Source organism: Gopherus flavomarginatus, chromosome 5 (genome assembly GCF_025201925.1).
Source record: "Gopherus flavomarginatus isolate rGopFla2 chromosome 5, rGopFla2.mat.asm, whole genome shotgun sequence".
Taxonomy (NCBI): Eukaryota; Metazoa; Chordata; order Testudines; family Testudinidae; genus Gopherus; species Gopherus flavomarginatus.
In genome coordinates this window covers 26,368,222-26,380,863 of record NC_066621.1, presented here as the reverse complement: position 1 = coordinate 26,380,863, position 12,642 = coordinate 26,368,222, and the positions used below count along the sequence as shown (strand labels likewise).

The following is a 12,642-nucleotide window of genomic DNA, read 5'->3' as shown; positions in this document are numbered from 1 at the left end:
GTGCTGGCTTGCCAGCTTGGCGCGCAGGACCCACCTGGAGAGAGCCCTCCCAGCCAGAGCGAGCCTCTGCAGGCTCTGAGATCAGGATACCCTGCAGCTGAGGTTAGTGCATAATCCCATGGCAAAGGTGGCTGGGCCTCTTCTCCTGGCTATTTCCCATTCTCCAGCCCAGCTGGGAAAGGCTCACTGATTACATGGGGCCCTGTCCCCATTCTGTCCATGTCCCGGGGCAGTTTTGCCAGAGATCCCAGCAGGCTGAGGCTGGTTGGCTGAGCAGATCTTTGTTCACGGACAGAGATGTGAATGCCATTCTCCTCTCCAGCTCTCCAGAGCAGAGATGAGACAAAACCAGAACCCCTCTCCCCCCGCCCCATCGCCCTGCACTGAACTGCCTGGGGGTGGGGGAGGGTCAAATAAATAGGATTGGGATCGGAACCACTCCCTTGTCCGGTAAGCCCAAAGCTTGGCCACTGAGGTCTTGCCAGATCCCAATTCTTCTCCCCCAGTTTTGTTTGACAGAGAGGGGCAGGGTCAGATCCAAGCAGAAAAGGTGTTTGGATAAATGCAGCTTGGTTCCCACTCGCCTCTAGCTTGGGCCGTGTGACAGGCGAAGGCTCAGGTTCAGCCTGGCTCTGATCACGGTTCCTAAGTCTCTGTCAGTGATCAAAGATCTCATGAGGGGGCCAACCAGCAGGGATGACTTAGTCCTGTGGCTGCCCCACTCATGTCACATGGGCTCCTTGCATTAGAGTCCCCTCTGCCACGGGCAGACAGACCAGAGGGGGCGGTTCTGGAAGGGAAAAGATGATTAATGTCAATACAAACAAATCACTATCACTGTTCCCTTGCCCCTACCCAGCGCTCGGGCCAGCCTGCCCTGGGGATCTGCTTCCCATGTAGCAGCAGCTCTGTTCTCTGGGGCGAAGGTTGTATCTGGTGTCTGAGCTGGGCCATGCATGGGCGGGGGCTCCCCTGGGGTTCAAGGGCAGGGGATCCAATCCCAGGCCATGGAGCAGCACTGGGGGACAGGGTGGGAGAAGAGTGCAGGTTGGGGGGAGCACTTGAGGTGCTGGGGACGGGGGAAGAGACCCACAGCCCACCTCCTGCTGAGCAGGTGTCATCAGTCATCACCTTTGGAGGAGCTTGAGACAGAGCAAGGGGCCTGGGCCAGGCTGGGGGCTGGAAGACCACGGGGTAGGGAGGGAGATTGTGCTGGAGGCTGTGCCTGGGGGGAGGCTGTGTTGGAGTCTGGGGGCTGGGTGGGAGGAGATGGGTCTGGCTCCTAGGAAACCCCGTCTCACGGCCTGATCAAAAGTCACTAGTTCGGCTACATTTCCTTGAACAGGATCGCGTGAGTCTCCACCTGCTCCTCCCACAGACACGTGGCTCCACCGTGCCTTGTCCAAGGCCCAGCCAGGAGCATCCAAGCCCAAGCTTGTGCTCCCCTCCTCCTCAAAGGGATCTCAGTAGGGTCAAATCAGGGAAGTGGGATGGTGGTGATGGTGGTGGGGATCCCAGCTGCCCCCCTTTTCCTACGGGGATTAGGGTGGCGAGGTGCTCAGTTTTCGACCAGAAAGTCTAGTCAAAAAGGGGACCTGACGGTGTCCTGTCAGATCTACTGACTGGACACCCAAAGTCTGGTTACTGTGGGTGGGGGAGGCGCTGGGTCATCACCTGCACCAACCACTACTCAGCCGGGGCCGCGTCCTACCTGTGTCAGGTGGCTGAAGCTCCCATTATGAAGCTTAAGGTCAGGCTTGACAAAGCCCTGGCTGGGATGATTTAGTTGGGGATTGGTCCTGCTTTGAGCAGGGGTTGGACTAGATGACCTCCTGAGAGCCCTTCCAACTCTGATCTTGTATTCTATTCCAGACTCTGCAGGCGAGTCCCTCCTGACCCTTGCGGAGGTGGGGGAAGGTGGGAGGAGAACAGCAGCGAGCGATAGGAGGAAGGGAGAAAGAAGAATGAATGAGGGCAGAGGAGGGCAGGGGCAGGGTTTGGGGGGAATAGGCAGAGCAGAGGTGGGACCTTTGGGGGAAGAGGCAGGGCAGGGGAGGTTCCGGCATTCCTGCTGGAGTGTCTATTTTTTAAATATTACCAAGGTGGTAACCCTAACTGGGACGGAGGTAGGTTCACACAGTTAAGAACATAACATAAGAACATAAGAACGGACACACTGGGTCAGACCAAAGCTCCATCCATCCCAGTATCCTGTCTGCTGACAGTGGCCAATGCCAGAGGGAGTGAACCTAACAGGTAATGATCAAGTGATCTCTCTCCTGTCATCCATCTCCACCCTCAGACAAACAGAGGCTACAGACACCACAAAGTTGAGGGGTAGGAATCAGATCAGAAAGGGTTAAGAGGATATTAAATTAGAGACCAAAAAAACAAACAAAAAAAAAAAACCAATGCTCTTTTCATAGACTCATAGAAACATAGAGCTGAAGGGACCTCAAGAGATCAGCTAGCCCAACCCCCCGCACTGAGCCAGGGCCTTTTGGAGACTTACAAGGGACAAATTGGAAATTCCAGGGAATTTTTAACCCAAGAGGCTGTTTCTGCTCTAAGTGGAAAAGGGACAAATCATAGAAATGCTACGATATTGATCTTAGCCAGCCAAAATGACTCAGCCACCAAAACCAGCTGCTTGTCAGTGTGGGCGCTCAGGTGGAGGGAGGACGCGTCAGTCGCCACGGTTGTGTTTATTAGGAAATCATGCCCTGTCAACAGCTGGGTTCTGCATTATTCCACACATCAGAAAGACTAGGTTGTCAAGTGCAAAGGTCTGCTACAGCTCGGGCTTAGGCACGGCCCGGATGTAGCTGTCGGAGACCGTGATGTGCTGGTCAAGGAACTCTGAGGTCTCCTCTGCAATCTGCCCAGGGATTCGGAAATCGACGCCGAGCGGCTCCCTTTTGGGAGAGGGGTGGGCAAGAACATTCCTGCTTTCTGTGTTGCAGCCAGTCCCCTGCAGGAACTGCAAGAAATTCTCCTCGATGGACCCTTCGCGGCTGGGCAGCCGGAGGTCCTCTTCTGGCGGCTGCTTGAAGAAGCAGGTGAGGTGCCTGCTGAGCTCCCCACGGATCTGCCGGTTGAGGCACCCATAGAAGAAAGGGTTGGAAGTGAAGCAAAAGTAGCCAATCCAGGTGACTACACTCTCCACCTGCCGGCCAGGGAAGGACTGAGAGCTCAGCGCTGAATAGAGATGGAAGGAGAAATAGGGCATCCAGCAGAAGAGGAACTGCCCTCCAACTGCTAGGAGAATGATAGCAGCCTTCCCACCCCCAAACGTCCTCTGAGGGGTAGTCTGAGGGGCACCCGAGCTGGTCACCATGGTGGACCTGCTACTGAGGGATTCTGATCGCTGCCGCGGTGTATCCATCCAGGTGGGGAGTGGGCCATGGTGCATGGCAGCCACCCTGGCCACCTTGAACATGCTACAGTAGACCACTAGGATGATCAGGACGGGCAGGAGGAAATAGAAGATGGCAAAGAAAACCACAAAGAACTTGCAGTAGGAGCTCTGGCTCCACTGCAGTGAGCAGCTCCGGCTGCTGTAGGCTGGGGAGGCATTGAAACGATTCAGGGAGAGCCAGCCCAGGACAGGGATGATGGACATGACCACTGCCTTGATCCACACCCCCACCAGGACACAGACCACCAGGCCAACAGTCATCTTGACCTCATAGCGCATGGGGTGCACCACATAGTAGTAGCGCTCCACGTTAATGGCCGAGATGGAGAGGATGCACATGCTGATGAAGCAGACGCTCAGGAAGAGGTAGACACGGCACATGGCCTCGCCGAAGATGGTGCTGTTGAAGAAGGCGGAGCTTGACAGTATGGCCAAAGGCATGAGGGTCAGGGCTGCCAAGAGGTCCACCAGACAGAGGTGAAAAACAAAGACAAACTTCCTCAGTGCTGGTGTCTTGATGATGACGGTCATCACAGCCACATTGCCCACTATGGCCGTCAGGTCAATCAAGAGCATGAAGAAGAGCCCAATGGATTCTGAGGCCACATCCCTGGTCTTGGTGTCCAGGGTGGAATTGGGATGCATGGTGCTCTGGGACGTATGGAGCAGTCTTCCTGGCCTGGAGGAATTCCATGCCCACTGTGTAGGGAGTGAAGGCTCCATGGAGACTGGTGTCGACGCCCACAGCACCTCCCCTCACAGGTCCATCATCCATCCTATTCTGGGTCCCCTAGAGTAATCAGAGAGAATTAGCCAGTGGAGAGGGAGCAATCCCAGTCCACAGACTCACATTCTGGCTGGCTCCTTCACCAGCTGCCAAGTCCCAGAGGACAAGTCCATGCTCCAAGGGCATTTACACTTCCCGATGCTGCTGGATTACACTGGCCATCCTGCTGCTCAGCTGCACTGAATTTCGCATCCTTGTCTCTGTCTTGCTGGATTGTGCTTGGGTCAGTGATGCCCACTGGTCCAGAAAGGCCATGGGATTGCAGATGGGGCTGTGCGCTGGCTAAGGGTCTCCCACCTGTTTTCAGCCCTCCTGGGATCTCATCTTGCTGCTCGCTTTTCCCCAGCAAAGCTTAGCACCTACAAAGAAATGTAATTCCACATTAATCACTGCATCAGCTAAGCCGAGAGCCAGGGCCAAACCCTGGGCTTGTGCTGACAATGGGAATTTTGCTGAAAGGACAGACACACCGGAGCACGTGCGTACACTCAAGCATGTTCGTAAGTGCTTTGCAGAATCAGGGGCGCAGATCTGAGTAGACACCGAGGACGGTGCTTAGGTTCTGCCCCCCAGGGTCCTATCTGATGCTGCTAATCCATGAAACCACTTTGATTTTGGGAGAATTCCAGCCCCTCTGCTGCTCCAAGTGCTCCTCCCAGCTTTGGACCTTGGTTTCCAACTCCAGAGGCATCTCCTAAGCTCCCAAAATGGGCGGGGTAAACCCTCTATCATTATTAGGGATTGAGCGAGATCTTCCCGGGAGGCGGGGAGGGGGGACAGATTGCCCTGTGTCTGCCTATTACTGTGGGTTTCCTGCACCCAGGGCTGGCTCCAGGTTTTTTGCCGCCTCAAGAAAAAAAATAAAGAAAGAAAGAAGCCGGAGTGCCGCCGCTGAAGCAAAGGTGCTGCCCCAAAGGGCCGGAGCGCCACCCCTTGAAAAGTGCCGCCCCAAGCACATGCTTGGAACGCTAGTGCCTAGAGCTGGCCCTGCCTGCACCTTCCTCTGAAACAGCTGGCACAGGTCACTGTCCCAGACAGGATCCTGGACTAGATGGGCCCTCGGTCTGATCCAGCCTGGTGATCCCCAGGTCCCTACGTTCCTTTCACCTCACAGGGGGGCTTGCTGACTCTACAACAATGTCATGGGAGTTTCGGGTTCTCTTGGGATTCTCCACTGACCCGTCACACTAGGAGCCCCAGGGCTGCCTCGGAATAGTGCATGGCTGCTCCATACCCCAGATCCCAGGAAAGACAGAGGAAGGATAAGCTATGCTCACCCAGAGAAAGAAACCATCTACAGAGGGCCAGTGGAGTATCCGGCTCATGGTGGCTGATGCCCCATCAACCTCCTCCAGCCATCCCCACCTCCCTGCTCTCAACTAGCCCAGAAATTGGCCAAGATCCTTGGCTGGTGTAATCAGCACTGCTCCACTGAAGGGCCATAGCTCTATATTGATCACTGGCGCAAAGTTGATTTAACCAGGTCCTAGCCCTGTGGCTCCAGCTCTCACTGGCCGCTGTGGCAGCTGGGTCTGCGCCTGAGCTCGCCAGATCTCATCCAAGGGGCCAGTATGTTTCAGAGTGCTCAGGATTCCCTGGTGTATGAGCCTTCGGTGTATTGTCGGGGGTCTGTGATGTTGGGGATGTTCAGTGTATGCTAGGGGATCTCCTGTTTCTCGGGCATCCATTATATTTGAGAGGTAGGCTCATTATTGGGGGCCTGGGGTGTTCCATACCCCCGCCTACCATCCTCAGGGAAGCAGGAATCTTGGGAGTCCCCCATTATCAGAGGTCTAGCATATTTCATGGGCTTGTGTATGTCAGCAGGTTCCCATTCCTGGCCATCCCAGCACTTGGGACTTTCCTGTCACTCAGAAACTAGCTGGTGTTGTCCTCACACAGGGAGTGGAAGTGTCCCCTGTGGAGCCTCCGCCCAGTTTACAAAATATACCAGAAAAATAACCTCCCTGAAAGGACAGGAGTTGGGATTGTTCCCCTGTCAGATGCGGAACTAGTACCTTACAATCACACAGCACCTTCCATCCCAAGGGAATGCCAAAGCACTTCACAGGCTTTAGCTAGGTAGGAGTCACTTTGCTCACAGCTGAAATGCAAACACTTCTGGAGTGGAGCACAGCAGCTGTTTAACAGCACACCACAACACTGCCCAGTTGCTGAGGACAGAGAGTGAAGAAGACCAGGTCCACTTGAAACTACAAGGGGAATTTAGGCCATCCGAATGTAATTACCTAACCTGGAATTTGGCCAGGACATCAGGTTCACATCCTTACTTTTGGGAGAAAGCACGCTAAGATCTTTCATGCTCACAACAGAGATCAGAGCCCCACTTTCTGAGAGGTATAAAACCCCACAGGACTCAGGGGATCTGATTCTTCAGTGCTCCATACTTGATACAGTTATTTCTACCAGGGCATCTTGCTGCTAGAGCTTCATAAATGGGCCTCAGTATCACTGAGAATCACAGTGCTGGGCATTTTACACATCTCTGTAATAAGAATGGCTCACTGGCATGCTACCCCTCTGAATATAACAGCAGTTCCTATCAATGGGTCATATGGGATAATCCATGTAGCAACCGCCACTTGGAAAGGTCAATTCTCTACAGTGATGGGAAAACCCCTTCCGTTGCCGTAGGAACCATCTACACCACCGTGCTACAGCGTTATAGCTACCTCACTGTAGCACCAGTAGTGTAGACATGGCCTAAGCCTCAAGCTTAGGAGGGACCTTACTGCCACCAGCTGTACAAAAGCATGTGACACCAAAGGGTCGGGGGAGAGCCAGTCAAAGGAACTTTGATGGAATCATATTCCCTGGAAAAATTCAGTTCCATTGAAATTTAAACACTGTGAAATCTGGTCAATTTTGCTGCAATTTTATTGAGGCGGGGGAGTTGCAGCAATGTTGCAATGTTCCATTTTAACATTTTCAGAACAAAACATTTCAATGTTTTGTTTTTAAAGAACTTTTCATTTTTGCTGGTTTTGGTTGCTACGATATTCTAATATCACACAAAGTTAAAAAAAATAAAAAAAATCAAAGCACAAGGGACTGGAAATGAATTTCTTTTCTGAATTTTCCTGAGTGGAGAATTTCAAAATGTTCAGTTTTCACTCTGATTCGGAATGAAGCCAGATTTTGAAATCTCAAAATCCTTTGCAGCACAGAACTCCCATTCTCCACACAGATCTAGTTCTGGGCGCTCAGATGCCGGCTTCAGCAGAGCTATGTATTCTGAATCTAATGGTGTGGGAGAGCTCAGACATACCAGATTCTCAGCTGGTGATCACTGGCTTTGCTCCATAGACTTCAGTGGAACTAAGGCTGAAGATCTGGCCCTAAATTTTGATTCCTAAACACGGAATTGCTCTGATGGAAAACTCCCCCATAGGTGAAATAGTGGTTAATGGATCTGCTGAAAGCAGCACCTGGGGAGGAGGGCACCTACAGTGCAACATTTCAACAAACAGCAACAACATTTGCAGCCGTCTGAATAGTTAGATATTGACCACTGATGGAATTCAGTAGAGTAACTCCTTGCTTAATGCTGTAGTTATGTTCCTGAAAAATGCTACTTTAAGTGAAACAATGTTAAGCGAATCCAATTTCCCTATAAGAATTAATGTAAATGGGGGGGGGGGGCAGGTTCCAGGGAATTTTTTTTTGCCAGACAAAAGACATTATATACATATCCTGTATAAGTTTTAAATAATTTTAAACAAAAAATTCAATACTGTAGCACCAATGATGATTGTGAAGCTTGGCTGAGGCAGGGGCAAGGCGCTCACCCAGTCTTCTTGCTGGGGAGTGGGGTTGGGGCGTCGGGGCTTGTCCCACTCCACCCACCCAGCATTCCAGCCAGGGAGCAGGGTTGAGGTATGGGGGCTTCCCCTGTTCCACCTGCCTGGCACTCCTGCCAGGGAGTAGGGTCAGGGGTTTGCCCACTCCCAGGCTGGAACACTGGGCGGGTGGAATGGGGCAAGCCCTCGCACTCTAACACTGCTCCACAGCAGGAGTGCTCGGCAGGCGGAGCTGGGTGAGCCAAACTACCTTATAATGGAACATTGCACGACTTTAAATGAGTTTGTTCTGTAATAGATCAGCAACCTAATAACGAAACAGAGTTAACTGGGATGACTTTAAGTGAGGAGTTACTGTACTACAACTGTTACCAGCTCAGGAATCTGCTGATCAGTCAAGCATCCCTAAATGGGGAAACAGCAATGCACTGCCTGGCTTGCACCATAGGACTGACCTGGAAAAAAGGATGGTTGGATACTGTACAATTAATGTTACTGCCAATTAAAAATGTCAGGCCTAACTCTCAGCAACATAAGTCTTCTCTGTACTACTCTGGCAGTGGGAAGGGAACTGAAATTGAGAGTAATTTACTCCAACTGCAATGTAAAGCAGCTAGAGCATAAATGAGAAGTGGACACAGCACCCGCTAACAGTAGGCTGGACAATTGGGGTCAGCCCTGACTCAGAGGGAAGAGCGCCCCCTATTGACTCACCCACAGTACTACCAGCAGCAACACAACACCTAGCATCATACTGTGGCATTGGGGTCAGCACTGACTCCACTCATAACGCTCCTTACCGCCCATTGCCCCCAAGGGCCGTGCTGGAGCAGTGGAGTTAGCCCCCTACTGAATGACTCACCTAAACCAGCTGTGTTTAGTTCACAACAGGAAATGGGCTCTCAGCACAAATGGGCCATTGCAGTTTCTTACTGGGGCTGCGGGCACCCAGTGCTGGCATTTGCAGGCTGTAGCTGGCACAAAGCAGGAAGTAAGGGAAAGTGCATGCAATCCAGATCACAAAGACTGCGAGGCAGCGCTACCTTTGTGTGATCCACGCTGGGAGCTTCTCCCCCAGTCCACGTAGCCACCCACGACAATGGAGGACATCCACCAGCCCTCAGGAGCCCGTTCCCCCCCAGAGGAGCAGCATGGTAGTAAATGGGCGACTCTGTCACCAAGCACCTTTCCTAGCAGATGAAACCTGTTCAAATTCAGCAAATCTCTCCCCCATCCAACACTGGTGGATGTTCCTGAGGCATAGCGCTGTGGGACAGGCAAGGCAAAGGCACTGGGATAGTAACACTGGGGAATGCTCAGATCCTAGCCGGAGCAGGTGCAACTACAGCGAACTCACTGGAGTCACACCCACTGGCACCGTGGCTGTAGTGGTACTGATTGGGATCAGAGGTCTATCAGTTCTTGTGCTTCAGGGTGCCAGCTGAGGGTCAGGAAGAACTCCCTTCTGGGGGAATGGTATTACACAGTTAGGTGAACTACATGGGTGCACTATGCTTCATCTGCAGCATTTGTTGTTGGGCACCATGAGATGCAGGGTCAGGGTGAGACGGCTGGCTGGTGTGTTCTGTGTGCTCTTTCCTCTGCCCACCCCCAGCTCCCTCCACTCTCATTGCTGTGATCTTGGTCCCAATCAGCCCCTGAACACAGGATGCTTTACTCGTCCAGGCCTCTTGGCAGACTGCCCTCTATCCAGCAGATGCCCACCGTGATGCTGTGCCCAGCTCGCGTGAGCCAACCTGATCAATCCAAGGGTGACCCTCCTCCCCTGTTCCTGCCCAGGCTGTCCCCACAGCCTCCCATTGGACCCTTCACTTCTATCCACACGCCCTTCCCCTTGCAGGGGAAGGATTCTTACCCTGTGCTTTCCACCTGCGCAGCGAGCCCCAGCATCCTGCCAGCAGGCCCTGGCCAGGGGCGGAAGGGAAGAGAGCCAGGCTAGGCGAGCAGAGAGGAATCCAGCCTAGCCCTGCTCATTCCTTCGCCCTGGTGCTGCTGAACTGGCTTCCAGCATGACCCTCTGAAGGGCTGCCTCCGCCCAGCTCAGGTCCTCTCCCTTCCATTAAAATGGATCCTGGAGTCCCTGGTGGCCAGAGCTCAGGTGTCCAGCTCCGGTTCTTCCCCAGCTCCTTGAGGTTTCAGTCAGGAGACTGGACTTGGCTCTGTGCGTTTCTCCCATCGACCAAGACACTCCAGATACCTGGGGATGCAGAGAGAAATGCTGCAGCCAAGCCAGACCCAGCCCTCTCCTGTCCCCAATCCAGGCATCAGCTCCTACCTTTCCCTATACAGCTTGCCAGAGTACTGGGGACCACTCAGCTGATGCTCCTCCACTGGAGATGATGCACAGAGCCACTGCAGTGAAGGGTGAGAGGCAGCCGGCAGCTTGGTGATCATCAAGGTTTCTGGGTCCTAAAGGCCTCCTTATTTGCAGTTTGATATACCTGGTCCTGCCCCTGTCCATGGCTCACACCGGGGATAAGGAGTGCAGGTCAGGGCCTTGCCTGCAAAGCATCCAGTCTCTTTCTAATGCCAGGCCAGCCCCACAGCATTCCCAAGAGAGTCAGAACCATTGCCTTTAACAGCTTCCTCCAGGCTGTGTCCGGCTTCTGCCAGCAGAACCTGCACCAGGAACAGCATATCCTAGCACCGGGCTGAGGGCAGAGCATGAAACATACCCCCACTGATGATCCAGCATGCCCAGTGCTTTCTAATGCCATTGCAGAGATGGGGCGTGTCCAGGTGACAGAGGACAGCACTTCCAGGAGCAGATACCCCTACTACCACGTTGGGCAATGGAACATGCCCAGACCACGAAGGTCAGAAACTCCAGCAGCACAGCTGACTCCTCTGATCCCAAACCACACACGAGTGATTTTAAAATGGCAATAGCATGATCCAATGGGTAGGGCACAGGCCTGGGAGTCAGGACTCCTGGCTTCTAGTCCTGGCTGGGCCACATATACCCTGCAAGTTGCATTCCCCACTCACTCTCTCTCTGTGCCTCAGTTTCCCCCTGTGTGACAAAGGAGCAATGATACTTGCCCTCCTTCATAAAGCTGATTGCTAGAGAAGACAGGTGTATTGTTACCTCTCCCATGTAAGGGACGGGACCATAGGTGAGGTGCCATGGGGCTTGTCCAGCCCAGGGGCAGACACAGTGTAGCTGGGGTAGGTGAAGCTTTAGCGGGTGAGAGAGGCACTTCCATCGGGAATCTGTATGTCATGTAGGGCCAGCCTGGAAGAAGGCACAAAGCCCAGGAGGTGAAGGACACAAGGGAATCAGAAGAGAAGGGTTGGAGCTGAAATGATGAGCAGTGTCAGGAGCAACTTCCAGGAAAGGGGGAAGATGGGCAGTGACCCCCCAAGAAGTGGGAGCTGGGGACAGCAGAAAGGGCCCTGTCTGGGGTGGAGTGGAGGAGGCAGAGAGGAGAGTGGGGAAGGCCAGTGAGGCAGAGCAGGATTGAGTTGAGAATGGGAGTGGTCTGATGTCTCAGCAGCAGGATTGGGGAGTGAGGGAGGGACAAGGAGGAGTCTGGGGCTGGGGGCTAGATGGTGACAGGGAAATGGGGAGAGTGTTTGGGGGCAAGGCACTGTGTATGAGTCTAACCCTTGAGAGCCAGGGGCCCTGGTTTCCAGTCAGGGAACACCCAGCTTGGGCAGCAGCTGTGGGCTAGTGGACTAAGCACGGGGCTGGGGACTAGGACTCCTGGGTCAGAGCCATGCCATGCCTAGGGGCTCCAGACAAGATCAGGGCCCCAGCATGCCAGGCACTGCCCAGACACATGGAATCAGAGACAGTCTTACTTTGAAGAGCTCACAAGCTGACAAGGAGGGAGAAAGGAATCCGCCCCGTGTTACAGAGGGGGAATTAAGCCTGGGGAGCAAAAGGCCTAGGTTCCCAAAGGAATTTTAGGTAGCACAGCACCTAACTCCTAGACACCCTGCTGCTCAGGGGAACTTACCCACAGCCAACACATGGGAAGAGTCAAGTGGTCGGAAAGGCATTTGCAGAAGCCAGCCAGCCAGGGTGAAATGCTGACGGGGTGGGACTTAAAGCCTCTATTCACACAGGGACTTAGTGCCTAACTCCCCTTGGTCTGGGCCTTAGGTCCCCTAGTGACAGGGTGGTGCCTACCTCTTCTCATGCGTCCCAGCCCTGACCCCTCTCCTGGTCCTGACCTCTCTCCTCTAACCGTGGCCCCAAGTCTCCTGATGAACCTGTGGTAGAGGCAAGAATTGAACCAAGCTCTCCTGAGTCTCAAGCTGCTGGAATAATGATGGGACCATCTCTGGGCACCTGCACAGGTCTTGTCCCCTCCCCTTGCCTCAATTTCCCCTAGGGTTGCCAACCCTCCAGGATTGTCCTGGTGTCTCCAGGAATTAAAGATGAATCTGCAATTAAAGATTATGTCATGCACTGAAACCTCCAGGCATACGTCCAACCAAAACTGGCAACCTTCTCTGTAGCATGGAGCCGACAATGCACAGGATTAGCAGCAGCTCTGGGAATGGAATATGGAAATGGAGAAATGATGCAGATTAAACCATTCAGAGAATAAACACTCTGGTTCCTCCAACCTCTCCCAGGGCACCTT

General features: G+C 53.4%; 1 protein-coding gene across 4 annotated transcripts; it reads right to left on the bottom strand.

Annotated features, from left to right (window-relative positions):
* GPR61 (G protein-coupled receptor 61) lies at window positions 1-10,420 on the bottom strand. 4 transcript variants are annotated; one of them, XR_007774760.1, is made up of 3 exons: window positions 9,903-10,288; window positions 2,638-4,564; window positions 1-790 (listed from the first exon to the last, which is right to left on the bottom strand). XR_007774760.1 is itself a non-coding variant. In XM_050956293.1 (3 exons), exon 3 carries the CDS (start codon window positions 4,139-4,141, stop codon window positions 2,792-2,794), a length of 1,350 nt encoding a protein of 449 aa, XP_050812250.1. In that variant the 5' UTR covers window positions 4,142-4,564; window positions 9,903-10,244; window positions 10,323-10,420; the 3' UTR covers window positions 1-2,791. The 4 variants fall into 4 exon arrangements, 3 of the variants coding, with proteins under 3 accessions (XP_050812250.1, XP_050812251.1, XP_050812249.1); XM_050956293.1 differs by adding an exon at window positions 10,323-10,420 and having other exon boundaries at window positions 1-4,564; window positions 9,903-10,244; XM_050956294.1 differs by lacking the exon at window positions 9,903-10,288 and adding an exon at window positions 10,323-10,397 and having other exon boundaries at window positions 1-4,564.
* Between the last annotated feature and the right edge of the window lie 2,222 nt (window positions 10,421-12,642).

Excerpts from the sequence above, each read along its gene's own strand:
- GPR61 (XM_050956293.1), bottom strand. The coding sequence starts at position 4,141 with ATGGAGCCTTCACTCCCTACACAGTGGGCATGGAATTCCTCCAGGCCA.